At 29.1% G+C, this 14,758-nt stretch overlaps 5 protein-coding genes and 1 long non-coding RNA gene across 11 annotated transcripts; 3 read left to right on the top strand and 3 right to left on the bottom strand.

Annotated features, from left to right (window-relative positions):
* Positions 1-115: 115 nt before the first annotated feature.
* Positions 116-2,791, bottom strand: LOC117236878 (D-beta-hydroxybutyrate dehydrogenase, mitochondrial). Its single transcript, XM_033500252.1, has 7 exons — positions 2,681-2,791; positions 1,794-2,208; positions 1,473-1,556; positions 1,214-1,388; positions 1,011-1,132; positions 820-924; positions 116-711 (listed from the first exon to the last, which is right to left on the bottom strand). Exons 2-7 carry the CDS (start codon positions 2,007-2,009, stop codon positions 313-315), a joined length of 1,101 nt encoding a protein of 366 aa, XP_033356143.1. The 5' UTR covers positions 2,010-2,208; positions 2,681-2,791; the 3' UTR covers positions 116-312.
* On the top strand, positions 775-1,179 carry LOC117236883. Its single transcript, XR_004493913.1, has 2 exons — positions 775-914; positions 1,067-1,179. It is a non-coding gene; the product is annotated as an uncharacterized LOC117236883 (long non-coding RNA).
* A 305-nt stretch (positions 2,792-3,096) lies between the features above and the next one.
* LOC117236880 (DNA fragmentation factor subunit alpha-like) lies at positions 3,097-5,958 on the top strand. The gene is made up of 3 exons (XM_033500254.1): positions 3,097-3,502; positions 3,561-3,876; positions 3,958-5,958. The coding sequence occupies exons 1-3, from the start codon at positions 3,325-3,327 to the stop codon at positions 4,076-4,078; spliced, it is 615 nt and encodes a 204-aa protein (XP_033356145.1). The 5' UTR covers positions 3,097-3,324; the 3' UTR covers positions 4,079-5,958.
* Positions 5,529-7,193, bottom strand: LOC117236881. 2 transcript variants are annotated; one of them, XM_033500256.1, is made up of 5 exons: positions 6,982-7,192; positions 6,621-6,799; positions 6,449-6,527; positions 6,222-6,344; positions 5,529-5,902 (listed from the first exon to the last, which is right to left on the bottom strand). In XM_033500256.1, the coding sequence occupies exons 2-5, from the start codon at positions 6,690-6,692 to the stop codon at positions 5,676-5,678; spliced, it is 501 nt and encodes a 166-aa protein (XP_033356147.1). In that variant the 5' UTR covers positions 6,693-6,799; positions 6,982-7,192; the 3' UTR covers positions 5,529-5,675. The 2 variants fall into 2 exon arrangements, with proteins under 2 accessions (XP_033356147.1, XP_033356148.1); XM_033500257.1 differs by lacking the exon at positions 6,621-6,799 and having other exon boundaries at positions 6,982-7,193.
* An 85-nt stretch (positions 7,194-7,278) lies between these two features.
* On the bottom strand, positions 7,279-11,091 carry LOC117236873 (nuclear exosome regulator NRDE2). Its single transcript, XM_033500239.1, has 10 exons — positions 10,921-11,091; positions 10,219-10,847; positions 9,785-10,148; positions 9,561-9,707; positions 9,224-9,492; positions 8,774-9,102; positions 8,160-8,700; positions 7,942-8,088; positions 7,697-7,872; positions 7,279-7,621 (listed from the first exon to the last, which is right to left on the bottom strand). The coding sequence occupies exons 1-10, from the start codon at positions 10,994-10,996 to the stop codon at positions 7,369-7,371; spliced, it is 2,931 nt and encodes a 976-aa protein (XP_033356130.1). The 5' UTR covers positions 10,997-11,091; the 3' UTR covers positions 7,279-7,368.
* A 125-nt stretch (positions 11,092-11,216) lies between these two features.
* On the top strand, positions 11,217-14,706 carry LOC117236876 (molybdenum cofactor biosynthesis protein 1). Of its 5 annotated transcripts, none has more exons than XM_033500249.1 (8): positions 11,217-11,558; positions 11,698-11,815; positions 11,886-12,053; positions 12,123-12,349; positions 12,422-12,646; positions 12,730-12,964; positions 13,095-13,145; positions 13,288-14,706. In XM_033500249.1, exons 1-8 carry the CDS (start codon positions 11,469-11,471, stop codon positions 13,884-13,886), a joined length of 1,713 nt encoding a protein of 570 aa, XP_033356140.1. In that variant the 5' UTR covers positions 11,217-11,468; the 3' UTR covers positions 13,887-14,706. The 5 variants fall into 5 exon arrangements, with proteins under 5 accessions (XP_033356140.1, XP_033356138.1, XP_033356139.1 ...); XM_033500247.1 differs by having other exon boundaries at positions 13,095-13,172; positions 13,288-13,453; XM_033500248.1 differs by having other exon boundaries at positions 13,095-13,188; positions 13,288-13,453.
* The last annotated feature ends 52 nt before the right edge of the window (positions 14,707-14,758 follow it).

The raw sequence follows: 14,758 nt of genomic DNA, 5'->3' as shown, positions 1-14,758 counted from the left end.
AGTTTCTATATTTCGTTCTTTACGGAAGTTCCTTTATTTAAAATTACACTGTTGATTACAGATTTTGTTATAATTTATATACCACATAGTTTAATAAACGGTATTGATGTTTTTCTTTCCATTTCTTATTTTAACAAAGAGTAACGTATACGTTGAAGATTTATTTGGGTTTGTATAAAGTGACAAAATGTGACTAGTAAATAATTTTATCCTTTACAGTATCATGTCATAAACAACTGACTATTAGGCAGAGGTTATTAAATTTGAACATTGCATTCTTTGTTCTCGATCATGTAGATCTTCACATTTTTTTCAATTTACATACAATATATCATAAACTGGTTTTGGAAGATAATCACTGCATAATGCTTGTATTCTTTCTTTACGTGATACTGGTGTGTATCTTCTCATTGGAAAAGTTTTCATTACTCCATCTGTCAAAGCTCTAGTTACTGGTGTTAAATCTATATCTGTTTCTTGTGTATATTTTTCAAGAGCCAACATTTCTTTTTGGAATAATTCTTGACCATATTCTTTACGGGTTTGAGGATCCAATTGAGTCCACATGTCTCTAGCTTGTTCCAGCAAGGCACTATTATTTTTTAACCAAGCATTTCCAGATACATATTCACTAGTTTCAACAATAACTACATCCACTCCCCATCTTCTCATTTCTAACCTAAGACAAGCTCCCCAAGCTTCAACTGCAGCCTAATACACACACACACATATACACACACATATATAATATATATTACATGTATATTTTGTTGATGTTATATTTAAATATAGATTATTAATACTTTTAAAATGATCTACCTTAACTGCACAATAAATGCCTCGGACAGGACTTGGAATACGAGCTAAGAGACTGCTAACTATGACAACACGTCCTTTTGATCGTCTAATCAAAGGTAAAAAAACCTTTAAATAAAAATTATTATTTTATTCATGGAAATTAGCTTATTAATTATTGCAATATATAATTGTTGATAATACATTAATATCACCTGAGTTAATCTAGCAAGACCAATGAAATTAATATCTATACTGCGTTTTAATACAGAAGGAGGCACCCATTCGCATTCACCTAATGTCACCCAAGCAGCAGCATGTATTAATGCCCATAAACCTATTGTAAGATATTTACGATTGTCAAATATATATTATAAATAATAAGTTTTATATATCTATAAAAAAATATAAATTTGACCTGGTGCACCATCTGGTAAGTTTTCATTTACATAAAGAAATGTCGAATGAATATCATGCTCACTAGTAATATCTAATTGCAATATATGCAATCTACCAGAAGCTTCCTGTTTTAATTTTTGCATTGTCTCTTCATTCTCAACTTTTGCATTAAATCCAGCAAATACTGTAAACCCCTTTAGAAATAAATTCTGTATATATAGAACATCCTAGAAATGAATAATAACGATCGTAACAAGAATACATAGAAATTATCTTACCAGTTCATCTAATTGTTTACTTAAAGTGTATCCAACTCTTGAATCACAACCTGTAATAAGAACTGCTTTTCCTGCGGCAGTTACCTGTAGGAAATATATTTTTGTACCATTATATGCTTATATATTAACATTGTAGAATATAATCTTCCTCATACACACACACACACACACGCGCGCGCGCGCGCGCGCGCGCGTGTACTTATATTAAAATTAAGAAGTAAATATTAATATAATATTAAATATGTGAAATGTAAGCGATATAGTCTGTACTTATGCTTTGTAATCTTATGGATTAATAAACACATGTTTTTAATGACTCACCTTTAAGTTATGATAAAATAGTGTAGATCCTATAGATATTACCAACAATAAGAGAAAAAGCACAAAACTAGATGTTTGTGATATACTCAATGTATTTAATATAGTTGCTAAAATGACTGCAATTGCATGTGAGAATGCAATTGGAAGAAGACATCTTTCTGCTAATTCCCATGTTTGGCTATCATCTGGCTCTTTGCTTCCACTTGGTAAAGGCATTTCTAGTTTAACTTCGATACTATTTTAAAGAAATTTAATTGATTACATTCAGATGAGACTTGTGGCTCAACTAAGAGCCCTAACTGGGCTAACTCTGTTCTAACTTTAAACTTAAAGCAGTATCTAGTCTCATTGATCTAAATTTAACTGCAGTGCTGTGTCTTAGGTTCACAGATCCTAGTAAAATTACATATTTTATCTGAAATGTAATTATATTCTGTTGAATCAGACACAAATACTTTATATATATTTTGGAATAAATTTTATCTGCATAATTATATATTTCATATATTTTTATAACTCTCATGCATGATATATTGTTTTTCTTTTTAGAAATATCATATTTATTTACGTGTATAAATATATATAAAAAAATTTATATTTATTTAAATCACATTTCATTTTTAATGCGAAATGAATAATAATAATATGTTATTCAAGAAAACTATTTCTTTATTAATTTCTAGTCATACATGCATTTAAAATAATTCCTCCTTAAATGTATAACTTTATAATAAAGAATAAAATAAAAATAAAGAAATAAATATAAAAAATAAATAATAAATCGATTTATGTTCTTTCATTGAAATATATTACATTGCATTATCAATGAGAATATTACGATGTTGTAATGTAAACAATTCATTTAGCGATAATAAAAAAATGAATACCAGAGTGGGGTAGGTTATTGATTTCTGTGTGGGTGCCATGTTGGGAGGGAATACCATGGTGGGTGTCTCTTGGACATACCATACGCAGTAGTCTACAGAGAATATAAATAGGAGGGGTAGTTGCACCATTGACCCAGTGTTGAGTTGACATACGGTCAGTTCAGTCACTCGAACAGAATTCATCTTACGCCTTTCAAGTTTTATATATCTGTGTATGTGAATTGCTAATAACCGTAATAAAAGCCCTTGTAAAATCAACAATCCAATGCAATCCAAAACACTGCCCTTTCTTACTTATCTTCCAACTTTACAAATTTACACCCAAATCATCGGCATGTATTCAGTGTTTTAAGTATTCTGCAAACGTTTTTCTAATAAAATATTTAATAAACATTAGTGACACCCACTAATCGAGTGAATGCGTATCTCGTGTTACGATTTTATTTAAAGATAATCGGTTGCATTGATAAACCAATGTGCAACGATAATCAGGCCTTAGAAGTGGTCAACTTTTTTGAAGGAAGTCAACTTTTGATGACATAAATTTCATGCATTCGATCGACATTTGATCGAACAAAGAAAGTACAAAACCAAACAAACTTATTTGTGAGCAGTTTTCAGATTGTTCTTTTATTTAAAGCAATATGTCAGAAACAGCGGGAATTTCGCAAGGATTGGGAAATCCTTACAAAATTGTCGATCATACTCGAGAAAAACGAAAGGGAATCACTGCTTCTTCTTTAAAAGAATTAACCAGTATTGCTAGAAACCGCTTGTCTTTACCTTTGGATGCAGAACTAACAATTGTCCTAGAACAAGATGGTAAGGGAACATCTTTATTGCTCAATAGTATTAATTTTTAATACTGTTTTTATGTTAGGTACTGAGGTAGATGATGAAGAATATTTTGCAACATTAGAAAGAAATACTAGTTTAATGATTCTATACGGAGATCAAAAGTGGGTGGCAGCAGGAAGTAGTAAAGCTGCTTCTCGTTACATTGTTGTTGATGATGTAGATAATATAGAAGGTGGACAAAGAAGAGAGGAAATTAGAAGGCGTCGACCACCAATAGAGGCTTTAGTCTCATCATTGCACGGTGACCCATCACATATATCATTGCTTGATGGACATAATTTAGAATTGCTCAGTGATATGGATCCAGATAGTGTGGCTGATATAGTGTCTGGCAATATGTAAGTATATTTAAAAATTAATTTAAGATATTATGAAATGTAATATGATATAATACCATTTAATTTTGTAAATCATTTCAGAATTTTCCTTGAGCAATTAAAAGAAGCTTCAGGCAGATTCTTAGCTGAAAAACGGCAAGCACAAGGATCCTTGGATGTTCTTCAGATGTGTGCAAGTGGTGGAGAAATAGAGCGAGCGTAGGCCATGTGGGGGGTGGGCGCCCTCACATTGGCTAATATGTATCGAGTGCGACGTCGCATATTTTATAAAGGTCGCCAACTACAACAAACTTTGATCCTTTTCTGGAATTGAGCCCATCACATTTATAGCGTGAAAGTTTTCTACGCTATCTATTACCATCATATTGTTCATGAAAACTGAATGTTTACATTGTCAATGAAAATTTGAGATTCTTCTATGCAACATTTTAGAAGATGTAATGGTGAAGAAAGACGTATAGGAACTATTGAGTTCCTATTTTCGACGGGTAGTCAAAACTTATTTCTGGGATATTTGCAAGTATTTACTAAATATGTGAACATTTAAATTTATTAGCAAAAAAGAAATATATGGAAAGTTGATGCTTGTCCACGCTATAAGTTAATACCGTAATAATGCATAGTTTTATATTTTGTTAATAGTAACTTGTTTTCTCGATTTTTTAATTTTGTATAGGTTTATAGTATATATATGCCTTTCTAGTGTTATATATTTTGTAGAATATGACATAAGGAATTGCTTTAATGCAAAATGAGGTCTTAAAATACACATGCATAGTTAAACACATGCAATTTAGCCATTAAATAATCTGAATGTACTACATAAACAAAAGCTATATAGAAATATCATGTCAAAGAAAACATTCCGTCACGATGTTGTCATATCAGTATTAGCAAAAAGACGACATGTTTGGTTTATGAACTTTTGTATGTAGATATATTATACCAAGGTTTAGTTCAACGAAGATTGATGAAATGTTTAAGACTGAATTTATAGAGAAAGAATGCATCCCCATTATAATCATCAATTCATTATACACTAAATTTAGCGTGGTAATAGGAAAAACCAATATCAGCTCTTTGATACCAAAGTTATGCATTTGATAAGAAAAACTGCAGAAAAAAAAAAGAAAATGTGCAGGTGTTTCTGAAAAGATTATGCATACGCAAAATATTATTGTATTAAAATAAAATTTGTCATTATATCTATACTTGTTACGAAAATGAAACCAACTTTGTGACGTTCAAAGATATGTTATTCAACATTTATATAGTGATATTTATTTTAAATCTTAAGAAAAAAAAGTTTAATGCTTATGTTTATTCTTTGCAGAAACACTGTAAACAGAACATCGTGACATTCTTTGATATATACCTTAACATCTGTATACTACAAAATAATGTTTACATTTACTGTCATTTGGATATTTAAAGTGCAACGATCAGCATAGACATATTAATAATTAATAGCATCCAAATGTGTCAGTAATTATAAATTTGTTCTGTAATTTCTAATGGTATTTCTTTATGAGATATTGAACAAAGTAATATTTTACCTAAATTTTAAGACGTATTAGAAAATAGTTGATATATTTAATAGAACTGCCAATTAAAGAAAACAATTGATGCTCAATAATGACCCACTCACCATGTCCTTTAAAAATACTGATTTTTTAATACTGATAATTAACACATTATACTAAGGCAATATTGCTATTATTATTGTTATTATTATTATATTCTCATGTCCATTACATATTTGAATAACAATTATATATAACAAGATATATTTACATAAACTAGGTTTTAATAGAGGATATAAAATTTCCATCTATGAGTTGATGTAATGCAGTGGATGTATCCCTCACTCGATTGCCGGCACTACGTAATTGAGACACAGCCTCTTGAAGAATAAGTTCACTCCTTAGCAATTGCTTATTAACAGTTGATAATTCCTGAGTGGCATTACCAATTGTTCCATCAACCATTTGTATAAGGTCTTTATCCAATGTTTCATTGCATTCATCTATTTTATTATGAAATGTCAATTGAAGTATTAAACATTTTTTCTTGAGTAAATTAGATATTGTATATTATTTACATGTATAAAATACTCAGAAATAAATGTTCTAAATAATTAAACTTCTAGCTGAAACAAAGTAAGCTTGAGTCTAATAAAAATTTACATTATTCTGATGATTGTGTTATTACAGATTTTTCTGCATTAAAATTATTATATAATATTTTAGTAATAGCAGTGCATATTGTATTACAGCAGTATTAATAAAATGATATTGACAAAAATATGCTCACTTGATTTTTTTTAAATTAATATTTAGACTTACGTAATTTTTTATGAAGCAGACTATTGTATTTTATAGAACATTTTTTTGATTTTGGTATTTTCACTTCTGGCATACATGTCATAGCATCAACTGCTCCACTAATACTACTTATACTTGTTCCATCTAATAAATATTAAATGAGATTAGATTAGAAAAGATGCTACTATAAAACGAGTTTATTGTTTATATTATAAATATCTTTTGTATTGTCAAATACAAAATCTTACCATCATCAGATTCTGGAGCTTCGCCAGAAATAATCGTACCACAATAATTAGGAGCTCTTATAAAAGGAAATCCCATACCCTGTATAGAATATCATAATTCATATCTTCCTCTTTTTTATAATACACAGTAGATACTTTATATGTGATGATGTATAATGTAAAAATAACATACAGTGACAATGCTTGTAGAGTCATCATCAGATTCTGGTGCTTCACCCGAAACAACAACAGCTTTCAAATCCATATTGTGTATGAAGAAATAAATTCAGTTTTTGAAAAAAATTCTTTGATGCTTTTATATACTATGAAATTTTATGAATAAATAAAGAATTTCAAAATAATTGATTGACTCTAAAAAGATTACAAAATGACAAATCAAACATTTTATATTTTGAATTTCAGCTTTTTCTGAATGATTAATTGACAAAATGAGAGAAATTTTATATTTGTGAATAGCACTGATAAAATAACATATAGTTATTATTACAATAATTATTACAATGACAATTACTTTAACCTAAATTTTTACTCACGATTGCAGTACTCGAATAAATTGAATTATTAATTGTATCTATTAATTACTATTCTGTATTATATTACATCTTTGCTATATTGTATGAGAATAATCATCATAGAATCATTAATATTTATTTATCACTTATGTATTTCCCAATGAACTTATAACCACAATCTAATATCATTTCAACATATGTATACGATTGTTTTGGTATGCCTTTAGCAAATGTTGTAAATTGATACTGTGTATAATTATAAAATTTATATCTTCCACAAAATTAATAATGTATATTTTTTATAGGATTTTTATTTTTACATATATATATATATGCACATTACAAAGAAATATTATTTACATAAATGATTAACAAAGTATAAAATATTTACATATCCATACATTAACATTAACCGCGTAAGACGTCCAATTCTTCTGGGGTAACATGCATTCTTAATTCTTTTTCTCGTATTACGTCTTGAACTTGCGTAAGAATTTGTGGTGCAACCTCGGCTGCGTCAATGTAAATGCTTCTAGCCCAAGGACATAATGCAACACTTTCATGGTATACTTCTTCTCCTTTTTTTTCACACAGATTATATTCCCTAAGAAGAAGCATATATAATCTCCATAACAGGGGGCAATTTTTAATTGTTGGTATCCTGTAAATGTAATATTTGCTTTTAATTTTCTTAAATGCTATATAACAAATTGACATAGATTATTTAGGGACATACCTTGCAAGTGTTTGATGAAAATATAGTAATTTATTAATTGCTGCGTTCATACTAACATAATCTTTAAGCTCTTGTAAAGAATGAATACGTTTTCGACTTGCTAAACACATAGCAAATGCTTTCCATAATTGGAGCTTTGTCACGCGACTGTTGCTTTTCCAAAGAGGCAATTCACTCTGTCAAATAAATATTATAATTAAAATATTTTGTGCCATAATTTAAAAATAATTTTTTATTATGTATACCTCAATACATGCAAATACTGAAAGGGCAAAAAAGTTATTTGGATATAATTTTATCATATCATCTACTTCTGACTTTAGGAGATTTTTATGTTGGATCCGTTTATAATGTAACTGCAAAAGCGCTATTTGACTTTCCCGTAATATTTCCTGAAATATAAAATACGTTAAATATATAGTACAATCTGTATTATAAAAAACAAAGAAATGAGGTTTAATACCTGTAAAGAATGGCTGTCTTTGTAATGATTTATGCAGCTTCTAAACATGCTAGTTATTCTATTAATATCGGAATCTCGTACATATAGCAAATACGCATAGCAAACAATTGTATCACATTTGATGTTTGGTAAAAAATATATATTTTCTTCATTTTCTGAAGGAACTTCTTGTAAAAAATTTTGTATGCAATTTTCTAAATATTGTTCCACTTGTAGCAACTGGTTTCCATTTGTTTCGGGTATTATTTGTCTCATAATATTTAATATCTGTGTTTTATGTGTTTCCTTATATGTTTCTGAATTAAGTAAAGTTTCAATAAATGTCCGATACAAATTTAGAAGTGCTGATTTTTCTTCAGGATTATGAATTTCAGAAGGACATGCACTTTGAGATTGAATGGCTGTCTGTAAAACATTTACGCAATTATCAAATTTTCCTATTTCTTTTTCTATCAATGCATATTCCCTATAAAAATGTAAATTATTCCTATTTTCGTCCTTTTTTAAGAATTCCTTTAATATTGTTTTTAATTTTTTTCGTCTGTAAAATATATATAAATACATAAGTCTTCGAATTTTTCTACTTATATAAAATAATATGAGATAAATCTTACTTGTTATCATGTTTTAATAGATCATCTTTTTGAAGAAAAATGAGCAATCTTTCAAATCTTAACCACCAAACATATATACTTGTACGTTGCAGAGGAGGTAAATTTTCAGCGATTGTAAAAAATATATCGCGTATAAAATCCAAATATGATTCTTGTGCAGGATGAAATGTAAGGTACTGAGGACCTGACGTTAAACGTCCTTCAAGTATGCCCTTTAATAGTTCCCTTCTTTCATTACAACCAGTCATTTCACCTACCATAGGATAAAAAAATGGAAGCAACATTTCTAAGGTTTCTATACCCCAATCAAGTTCTTCTAATGTTAACATCTGAAAATAAGCAAAGTATATAATAAGTACTATTGAAACATCAATAAAACAATATATATCAAATATTTTAATGTGGGAAATCAATTACTAATTGGTCCGCGTTGTATATATACAGACATACTTTTAACATATAATTGCGAGTAGGTAATAGTGGTACTTTAAGTAAAAGTAATGTATGAATCGCCATTCGAAAACTCAAATTTCTTGAAAGTATTGGATGAACAAAATCTGCGACATCGTCGGGTAAAACAAATCTTCGAGAATCGCCAACTAAGTCTAATTCACTTCTACTGACGCTAATCCAATGGCAATTCTCTCTTAATGATTCTGTTCTTTGCCATAATTGATTGAGTGGTAATCTTGACATCAATATTACTTCCTCCATTCCAACTGTAATTGGATAACGCTAATAAGTATGCAGGAAATAAATAATATCTTTTTACTAATTAGTAACTCACTTAATTTCTTCTCATCTATTGTTTTTTTAAAGGATAGACTATCTTTATCTAAGCTAAGATTCAGAATAAGATTCAAACGTATTGTTTCCCACATTTGTTCCCAAAGTCCAGTATGTCGTAGAAACGTTAGACACCAGTACAATATTTCTATTCATAATAAGTTAGACATTATCATTTCACTCAATATATTAGAAAAATAAAATAATTTACGACCTTTTACATACGTAATAATCGTTCGTCATATATTCGAGGATTTGTTCTAGCTTTTTGCTTTAAAATACAAAAACATTTTGAATATAAATCTAAAACTTTTGGTACTGTACACATTGCTACTGAAGCTTGTGTAGTCATAATAAATTCTTGCCATAAAACAATATTTCCTGTATCTTTGTTAACTAGGACTTCAAGTTGCTTTGAAAATTCATCAGCAGGCAGAATTTCTCCCATGAAAGATAATTTTAATTTTAATAAATTTGTACATTCTATGTTTTTTTCCAAAGCTTTTTCAACTATAGATAATTTTTTTAATGTTGTTACTCTATGAACATCCTTTGCAGCTTGATATTGTTGAAAATATCCTAATGTATCCTGCAAATGTGAAATAAAATATTTATGTAAGAAGTCTTAATAATTCTTAGTACATACAAATATAATATACCTGAAATTCTATATATTCAATCCATAATTGAATATCATTTGGATCATTTGTCAATTTTTCATTATATTCTTTAGTTTTAGCTTTCTGCAATTCTTCTAATTTAATGTGCCATGAAGGAATAGATTGCTCTTCTTTTGATGAATTAGTAATAGATTCTTTTCTGATAATAGTATCTTTCTTTTTATTTTTTTCTATATAATCAATGTTTTTTACATAATATCTTTCATAACTATCTTTTTTTGATTTTTTATAAGGAAGAAAACCAAGGGAATTTATTTTAATGTCATAATACGGTTTGATACTAGAGTAAAGTGTATTTATATTATTATTTCCCTTGTCTCTGTACTTATCTTCAAAATACACATTTTCTACATCTTTCTCATATTCACGTTCCCCATATGCATATTTTTTTTTATCCTTTTTCTTTTTCTTTATATGTTTAGATGTTCTTTCTCCACATATAGGCTTCTGATTCTTTAAAGCAGTAGTATGTATAGTTTCTTGTTTATGTAAATAAGAAGTTTCATTTGTAGCTTCATCCGAAGATTCAGAAGAAAAGTTGACAAGATTGTTAGGTGAAATTTGTTCTAAGTAACTGGAATTGTATAACCAACTAGTTGTCTCATTTTCTATAATTAAAAATAATCATCATATTATAACCAATTTTATAATTGACATTGATATATAAAGTATTTAATTAACCTTTTGTAAAATTCTTCGATTCATTAGATATCGAAGGTTTATTCGATTCACTTGAATAAGCTGGAAATAAAGACATGTCTCCTGAAATTTATTCCGCTAATAGCTTAGATAACATTTCATTTCTTGATAGGTTACACGTACCGTATAACTGATTATGTACAAACTGTCAAACTTCGTATTTGTGAAAGATTCTAGAAAATATATGCAATGGTTATATAAAGTGTACCATGATTGGTTGAAATGAACAAAGGCGGCAAAGTAATTCGAATCATATCGTAGGATTAATATTTGTTATCACGATGATAGATTTCGTCAAATTGAATGCTATTGAAGATGTTTTCTACTGTTCCGAGGATAAATACTTGCATAGCTAGAACATATAACATAGTTCTAATGAAATCACCAAAGAGATAACGTGAATACGTCGCCCATCTTGGAATTTCTGGAATTATATAATTTTTTTATTCCTTATGTAGGAAATTAAAATATTTTCTACTAAACATAGAGGTTATAGATCATTGTACTTTTTGAGAAGATATATTACTTAAATGTTTCGTAAAATTAATACTGTGAAATCGATCCTCGGTGCTGTGTATTCATCCACTGAAGCATTTGTGTCATCTAATGTTTCACGTAGAGTGAGTATGTTTTTATTTGTGGAAGAAACATATTTTTGTTCATGGATAGTACATATATATTTTTTATGATTATTGCTTTATATTATAAGAAATGAAATGGTGAAAAAATTGCATCACTATATTTTCTATTTTATTATAGGTGCAGCAATTTAGAGAATTGTTAAATAAAACAGATAACAATGATATACTCACAGACTCATTTGGAAGACGTCATACATATTTACGTATTTCTATTACTGAGCGTTGTAATCTTCGATGTGAGTATTCATCAAATCATATTCACTGCTTTAATTGAAATGTTTTTATGAGATGTTACATTTATTACAGGTTTATATTGTATGCCGGCAGAAGGAGTTAAGTTGACAAAAAATGATGGTATTTTAAAAACAGATGAAATAATTAAAATAGCTGAATTATTTGTAAATGAAGGTGTAAATAAGATACGTTTAACTGGTGGTGAACCAACTGTTAGGAAAGACATTGTGGATATTATTGGTAAATATTCTCATATTCAATATTTATCACATATTGAACTTTCTTATTGAGTAAAAATAATTATTATAGCTGGATTAAAACAATTGCCTAATCTAAAACAAGTTGCAATTACTACTAATGGATTGACATTAACGCGCCAGTTACCATCACTTCAATACGCTGGGTTAGATGCAATAAATATTTCATTAGATACTTTAAGAGAAAATCGTTTTGAACAATTTACCCGTAGGAAGGGATGGTCTAGAGTTATGTCTGCAATTGATCTTGCTATTCAATTAGGTTACAATCCAGTAAAGGTGAGAAAGAATTAGTTTGTATCTATTTATTATTAAAGCTATAAATAAAAATTTATATAAAATAAATCATAGATAAATTGTGTGGTAATGAAAGGTTCTAATGATGATGAGATAATTGATTTTGTTAATCTAACAAAAGATCGTCCGATTGATGTACGTTTTATTGAGTATATGCCTTTCCAAGGTAATGAGTGGAAAGAGAATAAAATGGTTTCTTTCAAGGCCATGAAAGATCTTATTAGAGATACATATCCTGATTTGCAACGTCTTCCAAATGAGTACAATGATACATCTAAAGTGTGTAATTTAAAAGATTATATAAGTTCATTGTTTAATTTATATACCTGTTGGTAAAAGCATAATTTATCTTTTTGTAATAGGCATACTTTGTACCTGGATTTACAGGACAAGTTGGATTTATTACATCAATGAGTGACCATTTTTGTAACTCGTGTAATCGGTTAAGAATAACAGCAGATGGAAATTTAAAAGTCTGTTTATTTGAGGGAAAAGGAGAAGTATCTCTTCGAGATGCGTTACGTAGCGGAGCGTCTAACGATGTTTTAAAAGAAATGATTGGAGAAGCAGTATGGCGTAAAAAGAAGCAACATGCAGGTATTAAGTTTTATCTTTAATCCACATGATTGATGTAGGATTAAACGATGAAAGATTATCTTGTCATAAAATATTAATCTAGGTATAAAGCGATAACGTTTATATGTTTTCGACAATGTATGTGTTTCAGGAATGTTGAATCTATCCCGCATGGAAAACAGGCCAATGATTCTGATTGGGGGTTAATCTATTATTACGGGAATTTTAAGTTAATATAAAATAATGTATCGATGCTATTCACAAACGTTATCGCTCAATGTTTTTGCTATTAATAATACAGTTCCAAAACTACTATACGTTTAATTTTACATTTGTACTTACAGTTACAAAGAAATATGTACACCTGAGAAGATATAAAAATTTCCAAAATAATATACCGCGACAGTATTTAATGGATTACGTGAGACTACAGTTTAAAAATGGTACAAATGTAAGAGTATTTTCGTCTCTGTCGCATGTGGATCAAAGTGGCAAAGCAAGTATGGTAGACGTTGGTTCGAAAAACGAAACTAAACGCATCGCAATAGCAAGAGGAATTGTACAAGTTAATTCAACAATAAGCAAATTGATAGCTGAAAATAATGTAAAAAAAGGCGATGTATTGTCCGTAGCACAATTAGCGGGTATCATGGCAGCAAAACGTACTTCTGATTTAATACCATTATGTCATCCACTTCCGTTATCTTATGCAAATGTACTTTTGCGTTTAAACGAAGAATTACATTGCATAGAGATCACAGCGGAAGTTAGGTGTACTGGTAAAACTGGTGTAGAGATGGAAGCTTTAACAGCTGTGAGTATTGCGGCTTTAACAATTTATGATATGTGCAAATACGCGGCGTCTCCGAAATCGATGAAAATATCCGATATCGAATTGGTTTCAAAAACTGGTGGTACAAAAGGTGATTTCTTTAGGAATTAGATTTCTATAGTGTATCTTGAATATACATAATATATATATATAAAATTTTATTCTGCTCAGTAGTATGTTATCACTGAATTATTGGATATTTTTATACGTTTATATTCTATTAGTAAAGGAGTGTCGTTGTAATATGTAAATTTTATCATGTTTTCTATTATAAAAAATTTATTCTAGTATGTAAGTATATACGTACCTGTTAATGTAAAAATAAGAAAATTCAGACTATATTTTATTACCTAATATGTATGTAATATTTGTGTTGACTGAAAATCATATGGTATTCCTTTTTCTTTATTGGAAGAATTTAAAATGTATCTTTATACATGTATGTATATAATTATCTTTCATGTTGACATTTGCACATTGAACGGTCGCTGCCTGTATTTCTGTTAAACAATTGTTAAATCATTGAAGTGAGATATATTATTTTTAATCCTATAAAATATTTTTGATTCAATATTATATCCCTTATTCTCCTGAATTTTTAAGGATTTTCTAGGATATGCGATTTTTAAACGTATTTAATTTTGGTAGAAGCTGAACTCTTCTCATAATTAAAGGATAAATAGACGTTTTAGATAGAAATTATAAGAATGGATCGAGTTGTTGGCGCAATCGCAAATATCGGGAGCATCGCGAGGCGCCACTGCACCCTGATTTTAGCTTTTTCGTTTCCTCGAGCAGGAGCAGCTTTCAGTATTTGGAACGCTATCGAAGCGCGCTGTTCTTGAAGCTGTTCCGTTGTTGAATCTCCGATGATCGAGCGTCGAAAAGTAGCCAAGCTAACAAGTTTTCTTTACATTTTCCATTTTGCATTGTTTCTTGAATAAAGACGAGGATATTAAACGTCGCGCCTTTTTCTATGAATA

This window comes from Bombus vosnesenskii, unplaced genomic scaffold (assembly GCF_011952255.1).
Source record: "Bombus vosnesenskii isolate JDL3184/JDL3185 unplaced genomic scaffold, Bvos_JDL3184-5_v1.1 scf7180000013352, whole genome shotgun sequence".
Lineage (NCBI taxonomy): Eukaryota > Metazoa > Arthropoda > Insecta > Hymenoptera > Apidae > Bombus > Bombus vosnesenskii.
This window is presented reverse-complemented; position numbering and strand designations above follow the sequence as displayed.